Source organism: Eulemur rufifrons, chromosome 28 (genome assembly GCF_041146395.1).
Source record: "Eulemur rufifrons isolate Redbay chromosome 28, OSU_ERuf_1, whole genome shotgun sequence".
Lineage (NCBI taxonomy): Eukaryota > Metazoa > Chordata > Mammalia > Primates > Lemuridae > Eulemur > Eulemur rufifrons.
The window spans coordinates 6479580-6498421 of NC_091010.1; the positions used below are offsets into that span (position 1 = coordinate 6479580).

At 53.7% G+C, this 18842-nt stretch overlaps 1 protein-coding gene across 6 annotated transcripts in view; it reads right to left on the bottom strand.

Annotated features, from left to right (window-relative positions):
• Positions 1–18842, bottom strand: part of ARHGAP22 (Rho GTPase activating protein 22) — a 183560-nt gene that overhangs the window by 29598 nt on the left and 135120 nt on the right. Inside the window, exon 1 of one of the 6 annotated variants that reach the window (XM_069460318.1) lies at positions 7606–7657. The exons of the other annotated variants lie outside the window; for them this stretch is intronic. Within the exon in view, the coding sequence (XP_069316419.1) occupies positions 7606–7657 (52 nt within the window). Of the gene's footprint in view, positions 1–7605; positions 7658–18842 lie in introns of those variants that run through there. 6 annotated transcript variants of the gene reach the window in all.

Genomic DNA, 18842 nt, shown 5'->3' on the forward strand with positions numbered 1-18842 from the left:
GCGCACTTCAACGTCACTGCGCGCTGTTGACTTTGGCTCCGCGTGACGGCCTCCCCTCCCATCCTGACGGTGAGGCCGGTCTCCGTGGGTATCGGTGTTACCGAGGTTGGACGTTAAGCTGGGATGGAGCACAGCGCCCAGAATTCTCACCCGTCCCTACTCCCAGCTAGACACTGGGTCGATGCCCAAAGGCAGGACAGGAAACCTCTGACAGCTGCTTAGGCACTGACTTTTCCCCTACGGTAGTTCTAGTGCTCCTCAAGTTTTCACGTGTGAGTGAATCAATCTTTGAGACGTACATAAAATCATTTCTACCGAACTTTATGAGTAATTTAGGGGATTTTCCAGAACAAGCTTTCCCCCACGTCCATAAGATATAATTCACGACTACTTGCCTAAAGTCCCACAGCCTCAGCCCCGATCCAGGACTGTCTACTGTGGGGGTGTGACTCCCAGAGACCCGTGTTCCTGGGGTGGCAGGGCAGGTAGGGAGCGCTGTGAGGTCCGGGCGCCTTGCTGGAGGCTGCCACCAAGACGGGACCGGCAGGAGCAGAGCTTACCGAGCGCCTGGTGCCCGTGACTCTCCTGTGAGCAGAGCTGACACACACACCTGCCCTCCTGGGGCGCTTTAATCTCCACAACGACCTGCGAGGGAGGTACTGTTACCTCCACATTTTACAGATGAGGAAACCGAGGCACGGAGTAACTGCCTGAACTCACACGGCTAATGAGTGGCAGAGCCAGGGATTTGCACGTCCCCTCCAGCCGCCCCTCGGCTGACAACTGGGGAACCGCTGAGGCTGCCCCGAGGGCTGGAGCCGGGGTAGGGGAGCATCCGCATCCTCACTGAGGGTGCCACAGCAAGGCCTGGGGGCTGCGCAGTGGGGGGCCCGAAGCTTAGCAGGGTGGTGAGCTGCCAAGACCCGATGCCTCCTGCAGCCCCTCAGCACACAGACGAGCCCCCGTGCTCACGCACTGTAACTGAGGGTGCCGCCCAGGAGCAGCTCAGCCTTGGGGACAGTGGCTCTGCACACCTCATGGGCTATGAGGGGTGGAAGGAGTGAGTGTCCTAGGAGGGGAGGGGACGCCAGATGCCACCAGGAAACTTTCCTACATAAGCATTTGCAGAAAAGCATCTCGAGACGACTCAGAAGACAGGAACCTGGAGATCACAGCCCCAGGAATGTGTTGTGGTTACTCACTTGTCATAAATACTCACTTTTGTACCTAATCTTGAATTTCTCATTGTTAAAGTCTTTTCCCTAAAGAGGGTTACCCAAGTCATATAAGCTCCAGGTCCCACAAAACTCGGATCCATCCTGCCCAGAGGTTGGCAGATGCCCTCACGCCCAGCTGTGCCCCTGCCCAGGGTTCTGCCCCATGTTCTCTGAACCTGCATGTTCAACTTTTCAGGCATTTCTTTATGTGTGCACGTTTGTTTAGCATATTTTTATATACGTATAACTTTGTAGGAGATAGCCACAAGCTGTTTCCCAAAGCGATCGCACCCTTTGGCATTCCTGCCAGCAGGGCATGTTCCACCTCTCCTCGCCAACACTGGGCACAGTCTTCCTGTTTTCGGCCTTTCTCACAGGTGTGTGGGGATGTAACACTGAGCCTGAATTTGCACTTCCCAAATGACAATGATGTTGGACATCTTTTTACGTACTTGATTGCCATCTGTGTGCCTTCTTTGGTGAAACAGTTTTTCAAATCTTTTGTCCATTTTTAAATGGGCTATCGCCATTATTAAGTTTGAGAGTTCTTGACATATTCTAGATACAAGGTCTTTAACAGATACATGCTTGGCAAATATTTCTCCCAGTCCATGTCTTTTTTTTTTTTTTCTTTTTTTCATTCTATTAACAGACGGTATGTTTCCAAGAGCAGAAGTGTTTAATTTTGCAAAGTCGAATTAATCAATTTTGTCTTACTGAGTGTACTTCTGGTATTGTATCTAAGAAATCTTTGCTTAAGAAATCTCTACTTAAAATGAGGCTCCTATCTCCTCGCTTGCATTGTTTCTTGTGAGAAATTTGCTGTCATCCTCATTTTTGTATGTAAGGTGTCTTTTTGCTGTTTCAGTGGTTTGGGATAATTTGATTATGATGTGCCTCAGTGTATTTTCATCATATTTTCTGTACTTGGAATTCACTGAACTTCTTAGATTTGTGAGTTTATAGTTTTCATAAAATTTGGAATATTTTGGCCGTTAGTACTTCAGATACATTTTTCGGTCCCACCTCCTCCCCTCCTCTGGGACTCCAATTACATGTATATTGGGCCGCCTGAAGTTATCCCACTGGTGTTCTGTTTATGTCTGTTAAATTCTCTTTTCTCTGTGTTTTATTTTTGCATAGTGTGGTAGCAGACTAGTAGCCCCCCAAAGACACTCCCTTCCTAGCCCCTGGGACCTGTGACTAGGTTAGGTTACACAGCAAAAGAGAATTAAGGTTGCTAATCAGCTGGCTTTAAAACAGGAAGATTATCCTAGACTGTCCAAGTGGGACCAATGTAATCACAAGGGTCCTGAAAAGTAGAGAAGGAGGCAGAAGAGAGTCAGAGAAAGATGTAACTGCAGAAGGAGAGAGTGATACAAGGGTGAGAAGGATTTGATCTGTCATTTTTGGTCTTGAAGATAGAGAAAGGGATCCAGGAGCCGAGGAATGCAGGCGGCCTCTAGAAGCTGGACAGTTCGAGAAAATGGATTGTCTCCTAGAGCCTCCAGAAAGGAACACAGCCCTGCGGACACCCTGAGTTACACCCAGGGAAACCTGTGTCAGACTTCTGTCCTGCAGAATCATACATCTGTGTTAAGTCACTAAGTTCGTGGTAATGTGTCACAGTGTCAATAGAAACTAACACAGATAGTTTTGATTACTATGTCTTCAAGTTTGCTAGTCTTTTCATCGTTCTATCTAATCTGCCATTAATGCCATCCTGTGTATTTTTTTATCTCAAACATTGTAGGTTTGATCTCTAGAAGCTTAATTTAGATCTTTTCTTAAAAAAAATCTTTCATGTACCTACTTAACTTTTTGACCATACTGAATATAGTGATAAAAACTGTTTTAATGTCTTCGCTAATTCTAAAATTTGTGTCATTTCTGGGTTGGTTTCAATTGATTGCTTATTCTCCTCATTATGGGTCACCTTTTTCTGCTTCTTTGCATTCCTGATATTTCTGATTAGGTGCCAGACATTGTGATTTTAAAACGGCTGGATGCTGGATATTTCTGTATCCCTATAAATATTCTTGAGTCTTTTTCTGGGATGAAGTTAGGTTCTTGGAAAGAATTTGATCCTTACAGATTTTGCTTCTAAGATTTACTAGGTGGATCCAGAGTGCTCAGTGTAGAGCTAACTATTCCCCACCACTGAGGGAAAACACGTCTGTGTGTGCTATGCTACGTCTCACCAGCCACGAGGCTTTCCAGTCTGGCAGGTGGAAACAGACTCCACTTCCTGCCCTGTGCCAGGATGTTGCCGCTAATACTTTCTAGTGGTTCTTCCTGCAGCCTTGGGTAGTTTCCTCACACAAACACGGTGGTGAGTGCTCAGCTGTATTCTCAAGGGAGTTTCCTCTGTGCGTAGCTCTTTCCTCTTTAGTATGCTGCCCTGCAAACTCTAGACGCTTTGGTCTCCTTGGACTCTCAGCTCTGACTCTTTAACTCATGGGTGCAACGGGCTCCACCTGGGTTTCCCCTTCCTGCATCACGGCCTGGAGACTTTCTCAAGGCAGTCAACTGGGGCGTGTGCAGGGTTACCTTGTTTGTTTCCCAACTCTTCGGGGGGGGGGGGTCACAGTCCTTCACTGTGTAATGTCCAGTATCTTGAAAGCATTGTTTCATATATTTTGTCCTTTTTTTCCCTTTGTTTTTTTTCAGGTTGGAGGGTAAACAGACCCCTGTGCTCCATCTGGCCCAGAAGTGGAAGGCCTGCTACCACGTCTCAGGGTCCCATGTACGTCAAACTCTGTGCAAGGGACTCACCACGCACAGGCACGGGCAGTCCTCGTCAGCACCCTAGGAAGGAGTGTCACTGACCCCATTTTACAGAGGAAGAAACTGAAGTTCATAAAAGTTAAACATTTAGCTCATGAACAAGCAAGTGGAGGGGCCAAGATGGAAACTCAGGTGTGTTCACTCATAAACTCATTCTCTCTTCTCAATACGAAATCTCCTGTTTGGCAACGGAGCGGGTGCGAGGAAGATGAAATGCGTTATTTCACAAACTTTGGGATTTTCCACGGCATTCAACTGTCTATGCCTACCCCTTTCTCTATTCCTTACAAAACATTGCTATTAACTTTAAAGAAAACAAATTATACCAGCAAGTATTTCAGAAAGAAATTTATAATGAAAGACAAGGGTCTGTTATCACTGTTCCTGGTTTGTCCCTTTTCTGTTTTCACCCCCCTGTGTGCACGGTGTTTCCACCATGTCCCGTGGCATGTCACAGGCATCTGAGGCCGCCTTGGCGGCACTTAAAGCCCAACCTCTAAGGGTCAACCCTCGGCCCCACCACTGGAACTTCCCCTGGTGTCAGCGTCAGGCACCTCTAAGGTGAAGAAAATGAAGTACCTACCTTCTTGGGAGAAAGAAATGGGACAGTCCCTTAGCTTAGCACCTGGGAGCTCGCACGCACTCTCTAAATGCTCGCTTTGATTAGCATATTCAATTAAACACAACGCAGAGCAGGTTTTCTCAGCCTCAGCACTGCTGATACCTTGGGGCAGATGATCACGAGGTGTGGGGGACTGTCCTGTGCACAGTAGGACATTTAGCAGCATCCCTGGCCTCTACCCGCTACATGCCAGTAGCAGCCTCTCCCTCCCTTCCAAATTGTGACAACCAAAACTGCACCTCACACTGTCAAAAGTCCCTTGGGGGCAGAACTGCCCTGGGTTGAGAACCACCAATGTAGAGCAACTAGAGATATACTGCCTATGAGTCTAAATGACTTTCACGTTTCCATAGTCATGTGACATCCGCAGGCACAACATGGCATGTCCAAAAATGTTCAGTACCTCCTCTATCCAACCAGCCCCTTCCTGGGTTCTCATCTCAGTGGTCACTCGAGTGGAAACCAGACACATCCTTGCCCCACTCTTCCTCCCAGCCCATGTCCATTCCTGTCAGCAAATTTCATGGGCTCCTCCTTCAAAATCCATTCAAGTTCCAGCCACTTTTCACTGCTCCACCCAGCCGGGCCACCCTCATTCCTCACCTGGAGGACTGGCGTGGTCTCCAGCCTCCGTCCCTCGCCCCCGACGGTCTGTTCTCAACAGCACAGCCACGGTGACCCGATTAAGACCTGAACCAGGCCTCGGCCCTCTGCTCCAGAGCCCCAGCAGGCCCAGCCCAGCAAAGCCGGGGCAGGGAGCCTCAGGGCCCCTCGCCCCACTCCTGCCCTGCTCCTGCGGCGCCATCCCCTGCCCCCTCGCCTCTGCGTGCCCCTGCTTCATGCTCTTTGCGCCTCCTGGAAAGCTGTTCTTCCCGGTGCTGGCAGGGCTTACTCCCTCACCTCCTGCAGGCCTTTCCGCAAATGCCACCTTCTCGGGGAATCTTTCCCGACCACCCTATTTAAACCCCACCACGCATCACCTGCCAGGCTCCTTCCCAGCTTTAATTCTTCCATAGCACCGACGGCAACCACACATGCCACATATAGTACGTGTTTCCGTGACACGCTTACTTATATTCCATTGCCGGCCCAGCCCACTTTGTCTGTTTCAAGCACAGCAAGAGAGGCTGGCACGGAGAGGGCACGCCCCGTGCCTGTGACGAAGGGAAGGTTAACAGCAGCAGAGCCAGGCGCCTGGCACGTACACAGCACTCACTAGAAGGCAGGTGTGATATTAACAAGTGCGCGAGCATGAGAAGTTTGAACACTGGCAGGATTCTGAGGGAAGTGGTATCATTATTCTCATTTTAAAGGCAAGGAAACCAAGGCCCAGAAATGTCTGGAAACACGTCCCGGCTGTAACTATGAACTAGGTACCGGTGAACTGGGACCCGGGCAGCCTCGCTCCCATCGCAACCCCACTGTGCTCACGACTTCAGCCTCTGGCTGCTCAAGGGCACCAGCCCCAGGTGTCAGCTCTTCTTGTTCTGGCCAGGCTTTCTCCCCTCTGAGCTCCTGAACTTAAGAACTTCCTCCTGAGTCCCTCTTTCCACCTAAGCAAGGGGCTTCAGGGGAAGGGGGTGGCTCCAAATGCAGCAGATCATGGCAGGGCTTCCAGGACAAGAACTACCTTTCAACATTTCCATGTGAAAATTTTCATTATAAAAAGAAAAGAAAAAGAGTAAATGCTATGCATGGAAGCATTTTGCAAGCCACTGTAACCCTTGGTGCTCGCTCCATGATGTTCAGGTGGAAAAGCTGTCACTCTGATTAATTAATCAAATTATACATCTGACTTTGCACTTCTCTACCAGGGCTTACGAAAAATGATTTTTAAAATAACATTCACTTCCTGCTGACAAGGGGCAAAAAAAAAAAAAAAACAGAAAAAAGAAAAAAAAAACAGTCACCATTTAAAAGTGGCAGCAGCAATGTATGTCACAGGGCCCACTGTCAGTCTACGACTGCCCGGGAAAGCAGGACCTTACGGAGGGCCCAGCAGCTGATCCCCAGGAGTGAAGACCAGGTGTTCACACAAGAGCGGTCTAGAGCAGTGTGGTCCAATGGAGATATAACGTGAGCTACATGTGCAGTTTCAAGTGCTTTAGTAGCTACATTAAAAAAGTAAAAAGGGGCCGGATGCGTTGGCTCACACCTATAATCCTAGCACTCTAGGAGCCTGAGGTAGGAGGATCCCTTGAGGCTAGGAGTTCAAGACCAGCATGAGCAAAAGTCCGCCTCTACAAAAATTAAAAAAAAAAAAAGCTGGGCGTGGTGGCACACATCTATAGTCTCAGCTACTGGGAAGGCTGAAGCAGGAGGATCTCTTGAGCCCAGGAGTTTGAGGTTGCTGTGAGCTAGGCTGACGCCACGGCACTCTAGCCCGGGTGATAGAGCAACACTGTCTCAAAAAAAAAATAAAATGTAAAAAGGAACAGATTTATTTTTAATGATTTATTTATTCCAATATATCCAAAATAGCATTATTAATTTCAACATGTAGCCAATTAAAAATTGAGATTTTTTTACATATATTTGCACCAAGTCTTCAAAATAAGGTGTGTATTTAACACTAACAGCACATCTCAACTTGGACTTGCCACATTTCATGTACTCAGCAGCCAGAGTAAGGGATGGTAAAAACTAGAGCTGGTGGTGGTGGTATGTGTCCTCTCTGGGGGGTGCCCCAGGAGACAGTGGTGCTGGGGGGCTACCTAGCACCCTCAGACATCCTGAGACCTGCCCACGTGTGTGCTGCCAGCCCTGGGCAACGAGCCAGCTGGAGGTCCCCGCACAGCTGCCCCAGGGGCAGCCTCCCCAGCCCTGCCCCCACCGGCCAGGCCGCACCTGCCCTGCTTCCTCCCCCTCCATCCACTTCTCTTTACCCCCCTCTCCACCCTCCCTTCCAGAGGTAATCGCCCTCCCCAGCCTCCTGGCCCGGCTCCCACAGCCTGCTCGTCACCCGGGCTGCCCACTTACCCCTAGACAGATGCCTGCTCCTCTTCAGGTGCCTGGCAGGCCAGAAGGGCATGGTGCAGGGCAGTGGGGCTGCGGTGGAGGAGAGGCCCCGAGGGCGGCCGGGTGCACAGGCACTCCGGGCGCTTGCCTGTGGTGGGGCTGGCACAGGCTGCCCACGCGCTCTGCCCGTGGGCGCTGCGCTGGGGCCTTTTGTCTCTCCTGGGGAACTTCTGCATTTGTCAGGGAAGTAAGGTTGGGACTGTCCGGGGTGGGGCTGGGACCCCTGTGGGCCTGCCCAGGTCCGCCTGGTGGTCCTGCAGTGCAGGTGCCTGCCACACACTCCCTCCCTGACTCTCCACCCCAGAGCGTGGTGCGTGCCAGGGCTGGGCCTGGCTGCCCTGGCGGGTCCACCCTGTTTCTCCAGCACTCAGGAACCCTGGCTCCACCGGCTTTGCGCATCAGGGGCCTCCTCTCGGGGTGGAGGTGGCAGAGCCCACCTCACCAGGTTGCATCATGAACACCTGGGAGAAGCCTGATAAATATAAGTGCTTAGTTGCCATGTGGTCTTGAGCTAGTTACTTAATCCTGTTTCCATTTCTTCAACAGCAAAATAAGGCCACTAACCAGACCCACCTCCTGGGGTTCGGGGGAGACTGAATGGGACAAAGAGGCCAGGTGCTGGGCAGGACGGCACCTGCACGTGGTGTCTGGTATGTGCCCTTATACCTCCGAGGTAGGGACCATGGGTCTGTGTCACAGGCAGGAAAGCTGATGCTCCAGGAGCTTCTGGTGGCCCAGGGTCACCCGTCAGGAAGTGGCACAGCCAGGATTTGAACTCAGCTGCTGCGGATTCTTTCCGTGAAATCAGCTGCCAGCCTTATGGCGGCTGCCTCGCGCCGGACAGAGAGGGTGGGAAGCAGCTGCCCCGCCCAGCCTGGCCTCCTTCCCCCAGCATGGCCCGCTCCTCCCAGGACAAGGCGCTCCTCCCAGGACAAGGCGTCAGGAGCCGGCACCACAGGGCAGCCAGAGGGCTGGGGACGACCGGCTCCCAATGTGGTCAGCGAGTGCGGAGGAAGGGGCTATGCTTTTGTGTCCATGCCACCCGTCACCCGTTCATCTGCCGTCTCCTCCACCGTCCATCCACCCATCCGTCCCCTTCAACAAAGAAAACGGCCCTGCAGGAGGCCGACTGGTCTTGAAATGAACCCAACCCCGACGCGACCCTGGGCCTCCAGTGCCTCTGACCTACCTCTGTGCCCACTAGCCTCGAGCTGCCACTGGCCTCCCTGCGCCCACTCTCCCCTCGGTGCAGCCCCTTCCACCTCAGCCTCGGCCGCTCTGGGTGCCCCGAGTGTTGTTCTCCCAGCTCTGCGTGGCCCCAGCTCGTCTATTAGAGGAACCTGCCCTGGGTGAGAACTGTCGTCAGGGAGCCGCCCTCCGGCCTGCCTGGTCTCATGTCTTCTTTGTAGAACTGATCCCGCCGGGAAAGCAGCCTATGTACGTGGATGCGTGTTCACGGAGCGTCTCTGCTACAGGAATGCACGCCTCGTGCCCCTAGACCTGTCCTCCCTGCTGTCCTCAGGGACTAGTCCAGTGCCTGGAAAGGGGAGCAGCTCAGCGAACGGCAGCGGTCACAGTGGACACATGCTGGGCTCTGTGGAACCGACAGGTGAACCTTCCTAATTAATTCTCCAACTTTGATTGAGTGCTGGGCACTGTTCTAAGAGCTCTGTATATTTTAGCTCAGCACCCTCACAACAGCCCTCTGTGGTGGTACAATTATGACACCCATTTTACACACGAGAGAACCGAGGCTAAAGTAGGTAGAACAATTTGTCTGAGGTCACATGACTAGTAAGATGGAGCCTGCCCAACTGCCCCTGGTCAGCCAGGGAGACATTACTTGCCAACGGGTCTCCCGAAGCACTCGGCACTCACGGCCCACGCTGGAGGGCTGGGGATCTGACCCCCAGGCAGAGTCTGGCCGCAGAGTTTGAGCTCCTGGCCCCACGCCACGGTGGGCAGCCTGGAAGGCAGCCGGGTGAGCCACCTCCTGGTATGCACAGCCGTGCGGGATCGCTCCTCTCCAACGCGGACTGGGCCTAGCAACTTGCTGTTAATGAATGGAACGTGGCAAGGACGGCAGGATGTCACTTCTGAGATGAGGTTACAAAGACACTGTGGCTTCCATCTTACGCTCTCTCGTTCTCTCGATTCCTGGCTCTGATGGAGGTGGGCTGCCACGCTGTGACCTGCTCTGGGGGGCTCACATGGTAAGAAATGAGAGAAGCTTCCCGCCAACAGCTGGCCAGGGACTGAGACACCGCGTTCAGCAGCCCTCAGGGAACGGCCCCTTACCAACAGCCGTGCGACCGAGCTTGAACTGATCTTCCGTCAGTCGAGGCTTTGGATGACACCACAGCTGCAGCCCGCCCCTGCGTCAGCCCGCCCCTGCGTCAGCCCGCCCCTGCGTCAGCCCGCCCCTGCGTCAGCCCACACCTGCATCAGCCCGACAGAGACCCTGACCAGAGGGTCCAGCTGAGCCACAGAACTGTGAGATGACAAATGTTGGTGTTTTAAGCCACTAAGTTTTGGGGTAATTTGTTACACAGCAAGAGTTGATGGATACAATCCCCATCTTGTCAAAATACAGTCTGAAGCACAACCTCCCTGTGGTCTGCTGCCTCAGTAGTCCTGGACAGTGGGGTCTGGCAGTGAGCATCCTCTCATCTCGCCCAGTAGTAATCATGAGGAGGGTGACAATGGCATTAAATAACAGCTCTGTGCCAGGTGATTACATACGCCACGGCATTTTATCTTCTCCATAACTATTGAGATAGGTGTTACGATTCTCATTATGCGGGTAAAGAAACTGGGCTCAGAGAGATGGACCACCTCACCCACAGTCACACAGCTAAGACTGGAAAGGCCAGAATTCCCAGGCCAGAGCTGCTGCCTCCAGGGCCTCCTGTCCTGGCCTCTCTCGCAGCCTTAGCTGCTGGGACCTGAGCTCTTTCTCCATGGTCTTACCTGCCGCCTGCCCCCAGGTGCCTGCTGAACTCTCACCTGGTGCTGGCCAGAATCTTTGCAAGAAGACAGCCAGCAACACCAGATAAGGAAATCTGTCCCGCAGTGTTATGGGTCACTACTGTATGGATTCTCCCTCCCAGCTCACTGCAACGACTGGAGGGCGGCTCCCAGCTGCATCCTGCCCTAAGGGGTTCACAGCTCTGGTGGGGTGCTGTGCAGTGCACCTCTGGGGATTGAGGGGTCGGATCAAGGTGGCTCACCTACCACTGGACCATGAGCCCCAGATCCTAGCTCAGAGCGAGCCGCCTGCACCTGACTATCTGGGGCTGTGTGCAGGGGGCAGGGCGAAGGCCTCCGTGCCAGCCGACCTCCTGGGGTGCTGACCACCTTTCACCCACCCTTGGGGGGTGATCGTGGGGCCTGGATAATAAGCTGCCTCCACATACAGGGCTGGGGCCTCCCACGTAAAAGTTACCAGAAAGGCACGACATGCTTGCTCAGCTGCAAAAGTGAGGCCGCTTTGGGAGGGCGGTGGGATGTTGGTCTTGTCTCCCTGCGCAGCCTCAGGGCTCCCCAGGCCACAGACTGTCTCCTAAGGATGAATCAACAGTAGGTGGGGTTCTCTGGGGGCAACTTGGCTTCCCGCTTCCTGCCTCCCTTCTCGGCAGCCCTCAGCCAGGGATGGGAGGAGGCTGACAGCCCATCTCCGGGTTTCCAGAAAGCCTTTGTACTGCCATAAATGCAGACAGAAAAGGAAGGCAGAGGGGAGGGAGGAGGTGCTGCAGCAGGGGCGAGGCTGGGACTGTGGGCCAACCTGTGTCAGGTGTCAGGCCGCTGCAACAGGAGTCTGAATGGCGGCCAGAGAGGGAGCCCCTCCAGAAAAACAGACCCGAAGGAAGAGGCAGAGAAGTGCCCGGGGCACAGGATGAAGCAGGGAACCCAGGTCCTGGTCGCTCACTCGCAGGTGCAGGTCCTGCCACTCACAGCAACCGCAGGCCTGGGGACAGGGGAGGAGGGTGTGCATCCCCCAGGGCAGCGCTGGGCCCTGAGCCCTGCCCTGTCTGCCACTGGGCGCGAGGCCTGGCCCTCCCAGGGACGGGCAGACTATCAGCAGGGGAGGTGTCGGGCTGAGTGGAGCAGAAACTTCATGGTTCACTGGGGCCCTGCTTCCCTCTGTCCCTTAGCGTGCGGTACAGGCACTCCAAAGACAGCGAGGACGGCCCCCGGGCAGGTCCCCTGCTTTCACAAAGCCTCCACAGGCAGCATCCACCCTGACCTGCAATCAGGAGCCCTTGCGCTTTGTTTTCTGAGGAGGAGGACGGGTGCTGCCATGGAAGGAGCAAGTGGCCCAGCGGGACAGGGACCCGCAGAGCCGGCCACACCACCCTTGCCCCGGCAGCGACCACACCCAACATAGCTGTGCTGGGACACAGGGAGACCCTGTCAGCCCCTCTCCTCCCTGGGAGATTTCCTTCATCTCGAGGCCAACAACGAAGGCCCCTGAACAAGCGTGTCTGACGCCAGGGCCTCTAGACGCTCCCCACTGAGGCCTGACTGGCCCTCCTCCCCCAGGGCCAGGAGGCGGTGCCAGGCTCGTATGTGCAGGAAACGCAGCCCTGCACCGCGCACCAGTCCCCGCGCAGAGACTGAGAGCTCGCAGGGGCCCTCTGCCCTGTCCCCTGGGGAGTCCTCACACCCTGCTCCGGACACTCGGTGCCACTCCTGACGAGCTGGGGCCAAAGGCGAAACTCCCGTTAGCATAGGAAGGGAAGAGGCCACAGACGCCCACGCAGCAAGCAACCGCGGAGCCCAGTGAAGTGTCAGAAGCCGCAGCACGTCCAAAGCAGGGGAGCGGCTCAGTGACCTGGGTCACAAACCTGATGGACTCATGTGTCACCACTAAAGGAAATGTGCACTCACCACACATGAAAGAAGAATTTACAAGAAATGGAAAGATTCTGTTGTATAGGCTGCCCTAAGACTAGGCATACCGCCACGGAGACACAGGGAGAAGTTCCTGGCCGGTATCTGAGAAAGGCTCCCTTGTTCCTAAGGGCTCCACCAAGAGACCCGTCTTGTGGAGGGGCACATCCTGCCTGTTGGGTGCCTGGTGGTCCTCCTGTGACCGCCCGGCCAGTGAGCAGGGCCAGCAGGCTGAGGAGGGAAGGAGGCAGAGGGGGAGCCCGGACCGCTAACGCAGGGCTGCCGACCCCTTAGTCTGAGAGTAACATGTCTCCTTGCTTCAAGCCGGTCGGGGGGGCTTTTCTGCTCTCTGCAGCGGAAAGCAGGCTGGCCCAGGGGCCACGAGAGCCACAGGGTGCTGCACCAGCACCTCCACGAGCTGCAGGGCACGGGGTGGGCAGCCCTGAAAGGCACTTGACAAAACTGAACACCCATTTTGACAAAGAAAATATTCCACATTAAATGGGAATAGCTGGATCCTTCTGCCACACAGATATACCCAAAGCCAACACTGTGTTTCATGGACAGACACTGGCGGCTGCCCATCCGGGCCAGGGACAGCCCTGGCGTGCCTGCTACTGCCCCTGTTATTTAACATTTTGCTAGAAGTAAATGCACTTGGACAAGGGAAAGGACGTACAGCTATAAGCTGGAGAGGAGGATGTGGCGTCATTATTCTTGCTGTAATTGTTTTTCAGATTACCTGTCTATATATGTGGAAATCCTAAGTCGATGAACTGAAAAACCATCGTAAGCAACAAAAGAATCCAGTAAGTTAGTGGGATGCAGAATTAACATGCACAAATTACAATCCATTTGTCAATTAGAAGAAACAGAAATGCATACCATGTGCGTAAGTAGGAAAATGCAGCACACTAGAGATGCCAATTCCCCCAGCTGAGTCTATAAATTTAACAGTGCTAATAGCCTTTCTTTTAAAACTAGACAAATTGATTCTCAAAGTCCATAAGCAAAAACAGCAAGTACACTTTTGAAAAAAAAATTATGAAGCCTGATCAGACCTACCAGTTATTAAAACAGAGTGCAGAGCTACAATAATTAAAACAGCATGGCACTGAGGACACGGCCAGAGAAAGACTCAAACACATGGGGGAGTCTGCAATGTAATTAAGGATTTATTTCAAATGTGTGAGTACAAGATGGATTATCTAATACATGAGATACAGACAAGACACCCACCCAGAGGAAAACCGAGTTGGATCCTGATGTCACACTTTACAGCACAATAAAAATTCATGATGGACCAAAGATTTAAAGATGAAAAATGAAACTGTAAAAAGTACCAGGCTCAATCACGGGAGAAGTTTTGTATAAGATTTTGGAGAGCACCTTTCTAAGCATGACTCAAACCCAGCGCCACAAAAGAAAGCGTAACTACATAAAAGTTAAAAATATCTGCATGGCAGAGAAAAGAAAGTGAAAAGATAAATGACGACCGAGAGGTGATAGATATTTACACACAAAATGTGATGCTTTGCAGGTATTAAAAAAACCAGGGATGCACTTTATGGCAGGATTTGGAATGTTCTCCACTAGCTACTGTTAAGTGATACGCTATCATTTTTGCAAAGGAAGGGAGGGAGGCAGAATGGAAGATACACTTGTTTGTTTGAATATGTGTGAAATCTCTGAAGGAGAAAGGAAGGGCTGGGAGCAGAGTTCCTGCGGGGGTGGCTAGAGTGCCGCGATGCAGGGAGACTGGCTTTTTGCCTTCTGATAGCTGCACTATGTTGTTGCCTATTTTAAAATCTAAATCAAAGTGGGATCTAATATAAAATGGCAGGTGAAATAAACCGCACACCACATGTTCCTGGCGGGCGGGGGCAGTGCAGGGTTTCCTAGTGCCCCAAGGGTGGTGGCTCGAAGCCAGAGGCACCCGCCTGATGGGGAGATGGCGAGGAAGGCGGACAGCCTCTTACCCTGTTGGCAGAAGGAGATTTTGATGCAACCTCTTTGGGGAATAATTTGATAATATCTGTCAAAATTTGATATGACCCAGCAATCCATTCCTAGGGATTTACTCTTCAGATAAACTTGCACATTTGCATAAGGAGGTACTGGGAACAGCTTACCTGTCCACCAGGTTACCTAATGTAGTGATTCAATAAATCATGTATGTCCCCAAAGCAGAAGGTGGTGGAACTGTGCAGTGGTATGGGACGATCCATTATTACGTAGGAAAAGCGTAAAAGGGCGACCTATACACAGAGGTGCGGTGTGCAAATGTTTCTGGAAGGACGGCCGGGCACTGGGACCGGGGCTGGCATGCAGGGAGGGCAGGGGCCCAGGAGCGGCAAGAGAGACTGCCTCTCCCTAGGGGCACTCGTGTGTGTGTGTGTGTGTGTGTGTGTACACGCGTGTGAGGGGCAGGGCACAATGACTTTCGTGAGCAAAGATTGCGTTTATTTTCATTATTAAGAGAGGCAGTAGCTCCTGCTGGAAAAGTTAGGCCTGCCCTCGGCTTTGAGTACTTTTAATTTAAGAAAATGGCCCAAATGATCTCCAAACGGTTTCAGCTCCAAGTTCCCCTTTTGCTAGCCCATCCTCGTTAGCAGTTTCGTTTCCTAAAACCAGCGTCTCCCTGGGAATCTTCCTGTGTGGTTCTGGGGATGTTGGGGTTTTTACAGGATCTGCGTGTGACCCTGCCCCCGGCAGCACCCCGTGGGAGAGCTGGGACTGCGATTTTCCTCCCGGGGACAATTGCAGAAGTGAAGGCACCGGGGGCCGGCCGGGGACTGCCTCTGAAATGCCAGTCAGGGCTGTCCCCTCCCCAGAGGGAATCCACCTCCTGGCCATCCCTGTCTTAGGACACATCCCAGTTTGTTGCTGCCCTCTGGGGCTCCTCCGTGATGACACCTTTCCAGCCCAGCCAGCTACTCGCCCACTTGCCCGACACTCCGGCCCCTCTGCCTGCCTTCCCGCGCCCAGGGTACACCACACACTTCGCGCCTCAGCCTCCGCACATGCTGCTGCCTTTCCCGCCTGCCCAGCTGGCAAACTCCTACTCACTTGTCAAGACCCAGCTCAAATATCCCCACATCTCCCTCGCCCTCCCCAATTGCTTCCCCATCACCCACTCCCAGTTTTCCTTCTCCCATTCTCCCTTCCACAAACACGTATTCAAGGTTTACCACATGCCAGACACTATGCCACGGCCTGGGGACACAACAGTGACAAAGCCAAGAGCCTGCCCCTCAGAGAACGCAGCCTGGTGGAGCAGACGGGCAGTAAGGAACGTCATCCACACACTTGGGACGGCAGATGCTAGAAGGAGTGCAGAGGCCGGGGGAGCAGGGGTGAGACCTCCCATCCTTTGAGAATGGCGTCCTCACGGCCACTTCCCACCAACAGTTCAGGTCGCTGGGTCTGGGCCTGACCGCCCAGGCCCCTCCTGTCCCGTGACGGCGGGGAAGCCAGACTGCGCGGAAGCCAGACTGCGCGGCCGAGACGGGGAAACGCCACGCAATGTGGTGCCAGCACTGATTAGGAAATCATTTGAGGGGAGAAAAGATCAGTTAAAATGGCAGCATATTAAGTGGAATATGCTAATCGTCAGATCAAGGCTGTGCTCTGAAATGTTCAAGGGTAGGGGCCGTGGGGAAGAAAGGGTGGGCCCGGTGGTCAGACTGGGAAAGACGTAATTTATGCTGAGTGACCTGGAGGAAATAATGGCTTGACTCATTACGCTAAGGAGCCAAAGGGAACTAGCACGTATGAAGACCCTATTCCGTGCCAGCTGCCAGCGCCGACCCGGCCCGTGGCTGTGGAGGGGAGGGGTGTTCACGAGGCTACAGAGGACGCAGTCTCAGAGAGTCACGAGGCCCCGCATCTGCTGTCGCTGCCACCGCGCTGCTAACCCCAGCGACCCCGGGAAGCACACACTGTCTTCCCTACCGTCCCTGCTGCCCTGAGACGCCAGACCAGTGGGTAAGTCTCCTGAGCCCAGGGAGCGGTAGGTGAGGGGCCCCCCATTTGCACCTTCGTGTCTCCCTCAGTCCAGGCCGGCTGGTGCCCACCCTCCTGGGCCTCCCCGTGTGGGCTCCGCGGGGCCTGAGCGGGGCCTGCGCCAACACCTGTCAGTGACGGCTCAGAGCACTGTGGGCTACAGGAGCTGCCATGGGCCCCGGGTGGCCAGCACCTTTCTCCAGTTCCGCTCTCTGTTGAGAATGTTTGTCCCCCACTGACTCTGCGAGCCTTAGCCTGGGTTCCGCAAGATCAAAGCCTGAGACAAAGGCTCCTGTGTGGGAAGCCATCCCAGGCCAGGCTAGAATGAGGGACAGGGAAGGAGGGCGAGCCCCCAGGGCACGCGGGACTGACCCTGCCTTATGAAACGTGTGTCAGCGCAGCCAGCCCTGGCAGCGAGGACAGCAGGCATCCACGGGCTCCGGCCACCCACTGGCCAAGGAAGGTCCTGGGAGATTTAACGCCCCATTCTCTGGAGGGCTGGACCGGTGCAGACCTCAGGTGTGGGGAGGCTGGTTCTTCCCACGAAGGGATACTTCTCGAGGCCTTGCTGTGTGCGAGCGCTGTGCTTGGCACACAGGGTGGGCTGGAGCAGGTGCACAGGTGGAGGAGACAGGCAAAGCCCCCACCCTCCTGGGAGCCAAGGAGGAAGGAGGTGAGCTCAGGCTGTGGCAGGGAGGGGGCGGGGCTGCTGCTTCAGCAGGGGTCAGGAGAGGGTCAGGGAGGGGACCCTGAGCTGAGAACTAAGGGACAAAGGGGCAGGCTTTCTTGCACAGATGTGGTGGGGCTCAGTGGGCCACAGGGGTGGGGGGGACACGGAGGGTGTCGGGGGCGGGGGGTAGACTAGAGGTCCTGGCGGGTGTCAGAGAGGGAAGCAGAGGTGTGGCTCCTTGCTGGCGAACTCAGCCCCACCCCAATTCTGCATCACAGAACCTCTGGGAGCCTGCGGGATATGCGGTAGTGGTGGGGGAAGCCTGGTGGGCCATCCCAGCTCCCTCCAGGAAACGCAGGAGTGGGTGGAGGGTGAATTCTCAGGGAGGATTTCTGCCTTCCCCACCACCAGATCAGTTTGGACCCCCTCCTCAGGTTGCGGCAGAGAGAGGCTTAGGCCAGGAGGGCTGCATGGAGGAGGCAAGCAGGAGATGTAGCCAAAGGCCTGTGAGAACTGCTGGATGGAGAGAAGGGGTGGGTGGAGAGCACGAGGCCTGGGGAGGGCAGAGAAGGTGACCTGCCGAAGGCAGGGGGTGCACGCAGGGGCCTGTGCCACCCCACACTCACGTTCTACCCACCTGATACTGCACACAGCTCCCCAGTTCTGCCCACTCTAGCCCCTCTCGAGCCTGACAGACAGACATGTGTTGAGCCACAAAATCTACATTGGACTCATGAGAAATCCCTTAATTTGCTTTGGCCACCATGGATCTCTCACTGATGCTCCTTCCTTCCTTGCAAGAGGCTTGGAGGGGTCAAGCAGCATGGGGCCACCTCCAGCAGGCCTGCGGGACCTCAGGGCTGGAGCTGATGTCCTTTCCACACTTTTTTTCACCCAAATTCTCTAGGTTCTTAAAAACACAACATATAATCATGCATTGCATAACAACAGGAACGCATTATGAGAAATGTCTCATTAGGCGATTTCGCTATCGTGCGGACACCATAGAGCGCACTGACACAACTCGGGTGGTATAGCCCGCCCCACACCTAGGCCATATGGTGTGACACATTGCTCCTGGGCTACAAACCTGTACAGCATCCTACTGTACTGAATTCTGTAGGCAACTGTAACACAATGGGAAGTATTTGTGCATCTAAACATAATCTACACACAGAAAAGTAAAGTAGAAATATGGTTTTATAATCTGATGGGATCACTGTCATATATGTGGTACATCATTGACCGCAACGTTGTGATGCAGAGCATGGCTGTACTATTTTTATAAGCTGCTTCCTTCCTGGAGGTCAGGTATAAACAACCAGGCAAGGTAAGAAATACTCTTGCTAGTGTCAGAATGTTCACTGTTATCCAGCACCACTCCCTAGCACTCCAGGAGGTAGCCATTCACATGGTAGTCTAAGCGCTTGCCCCCACCAAGGCAGCCATTCTCATTGTAGTCTAAATGAATGGTGCCCTCTGGAGGCAACCATTCACACTGTAGCTTATGTGAATGGCTACAGCTAGAGTTATAGGACATGAGGCCTAGAACAGGTTCTCACATCAGGCCTATAGACAACCTTGAAGAAGGTCTTATCTTTCTCTTTTCTACAGAAGGAACCTGCCCAAG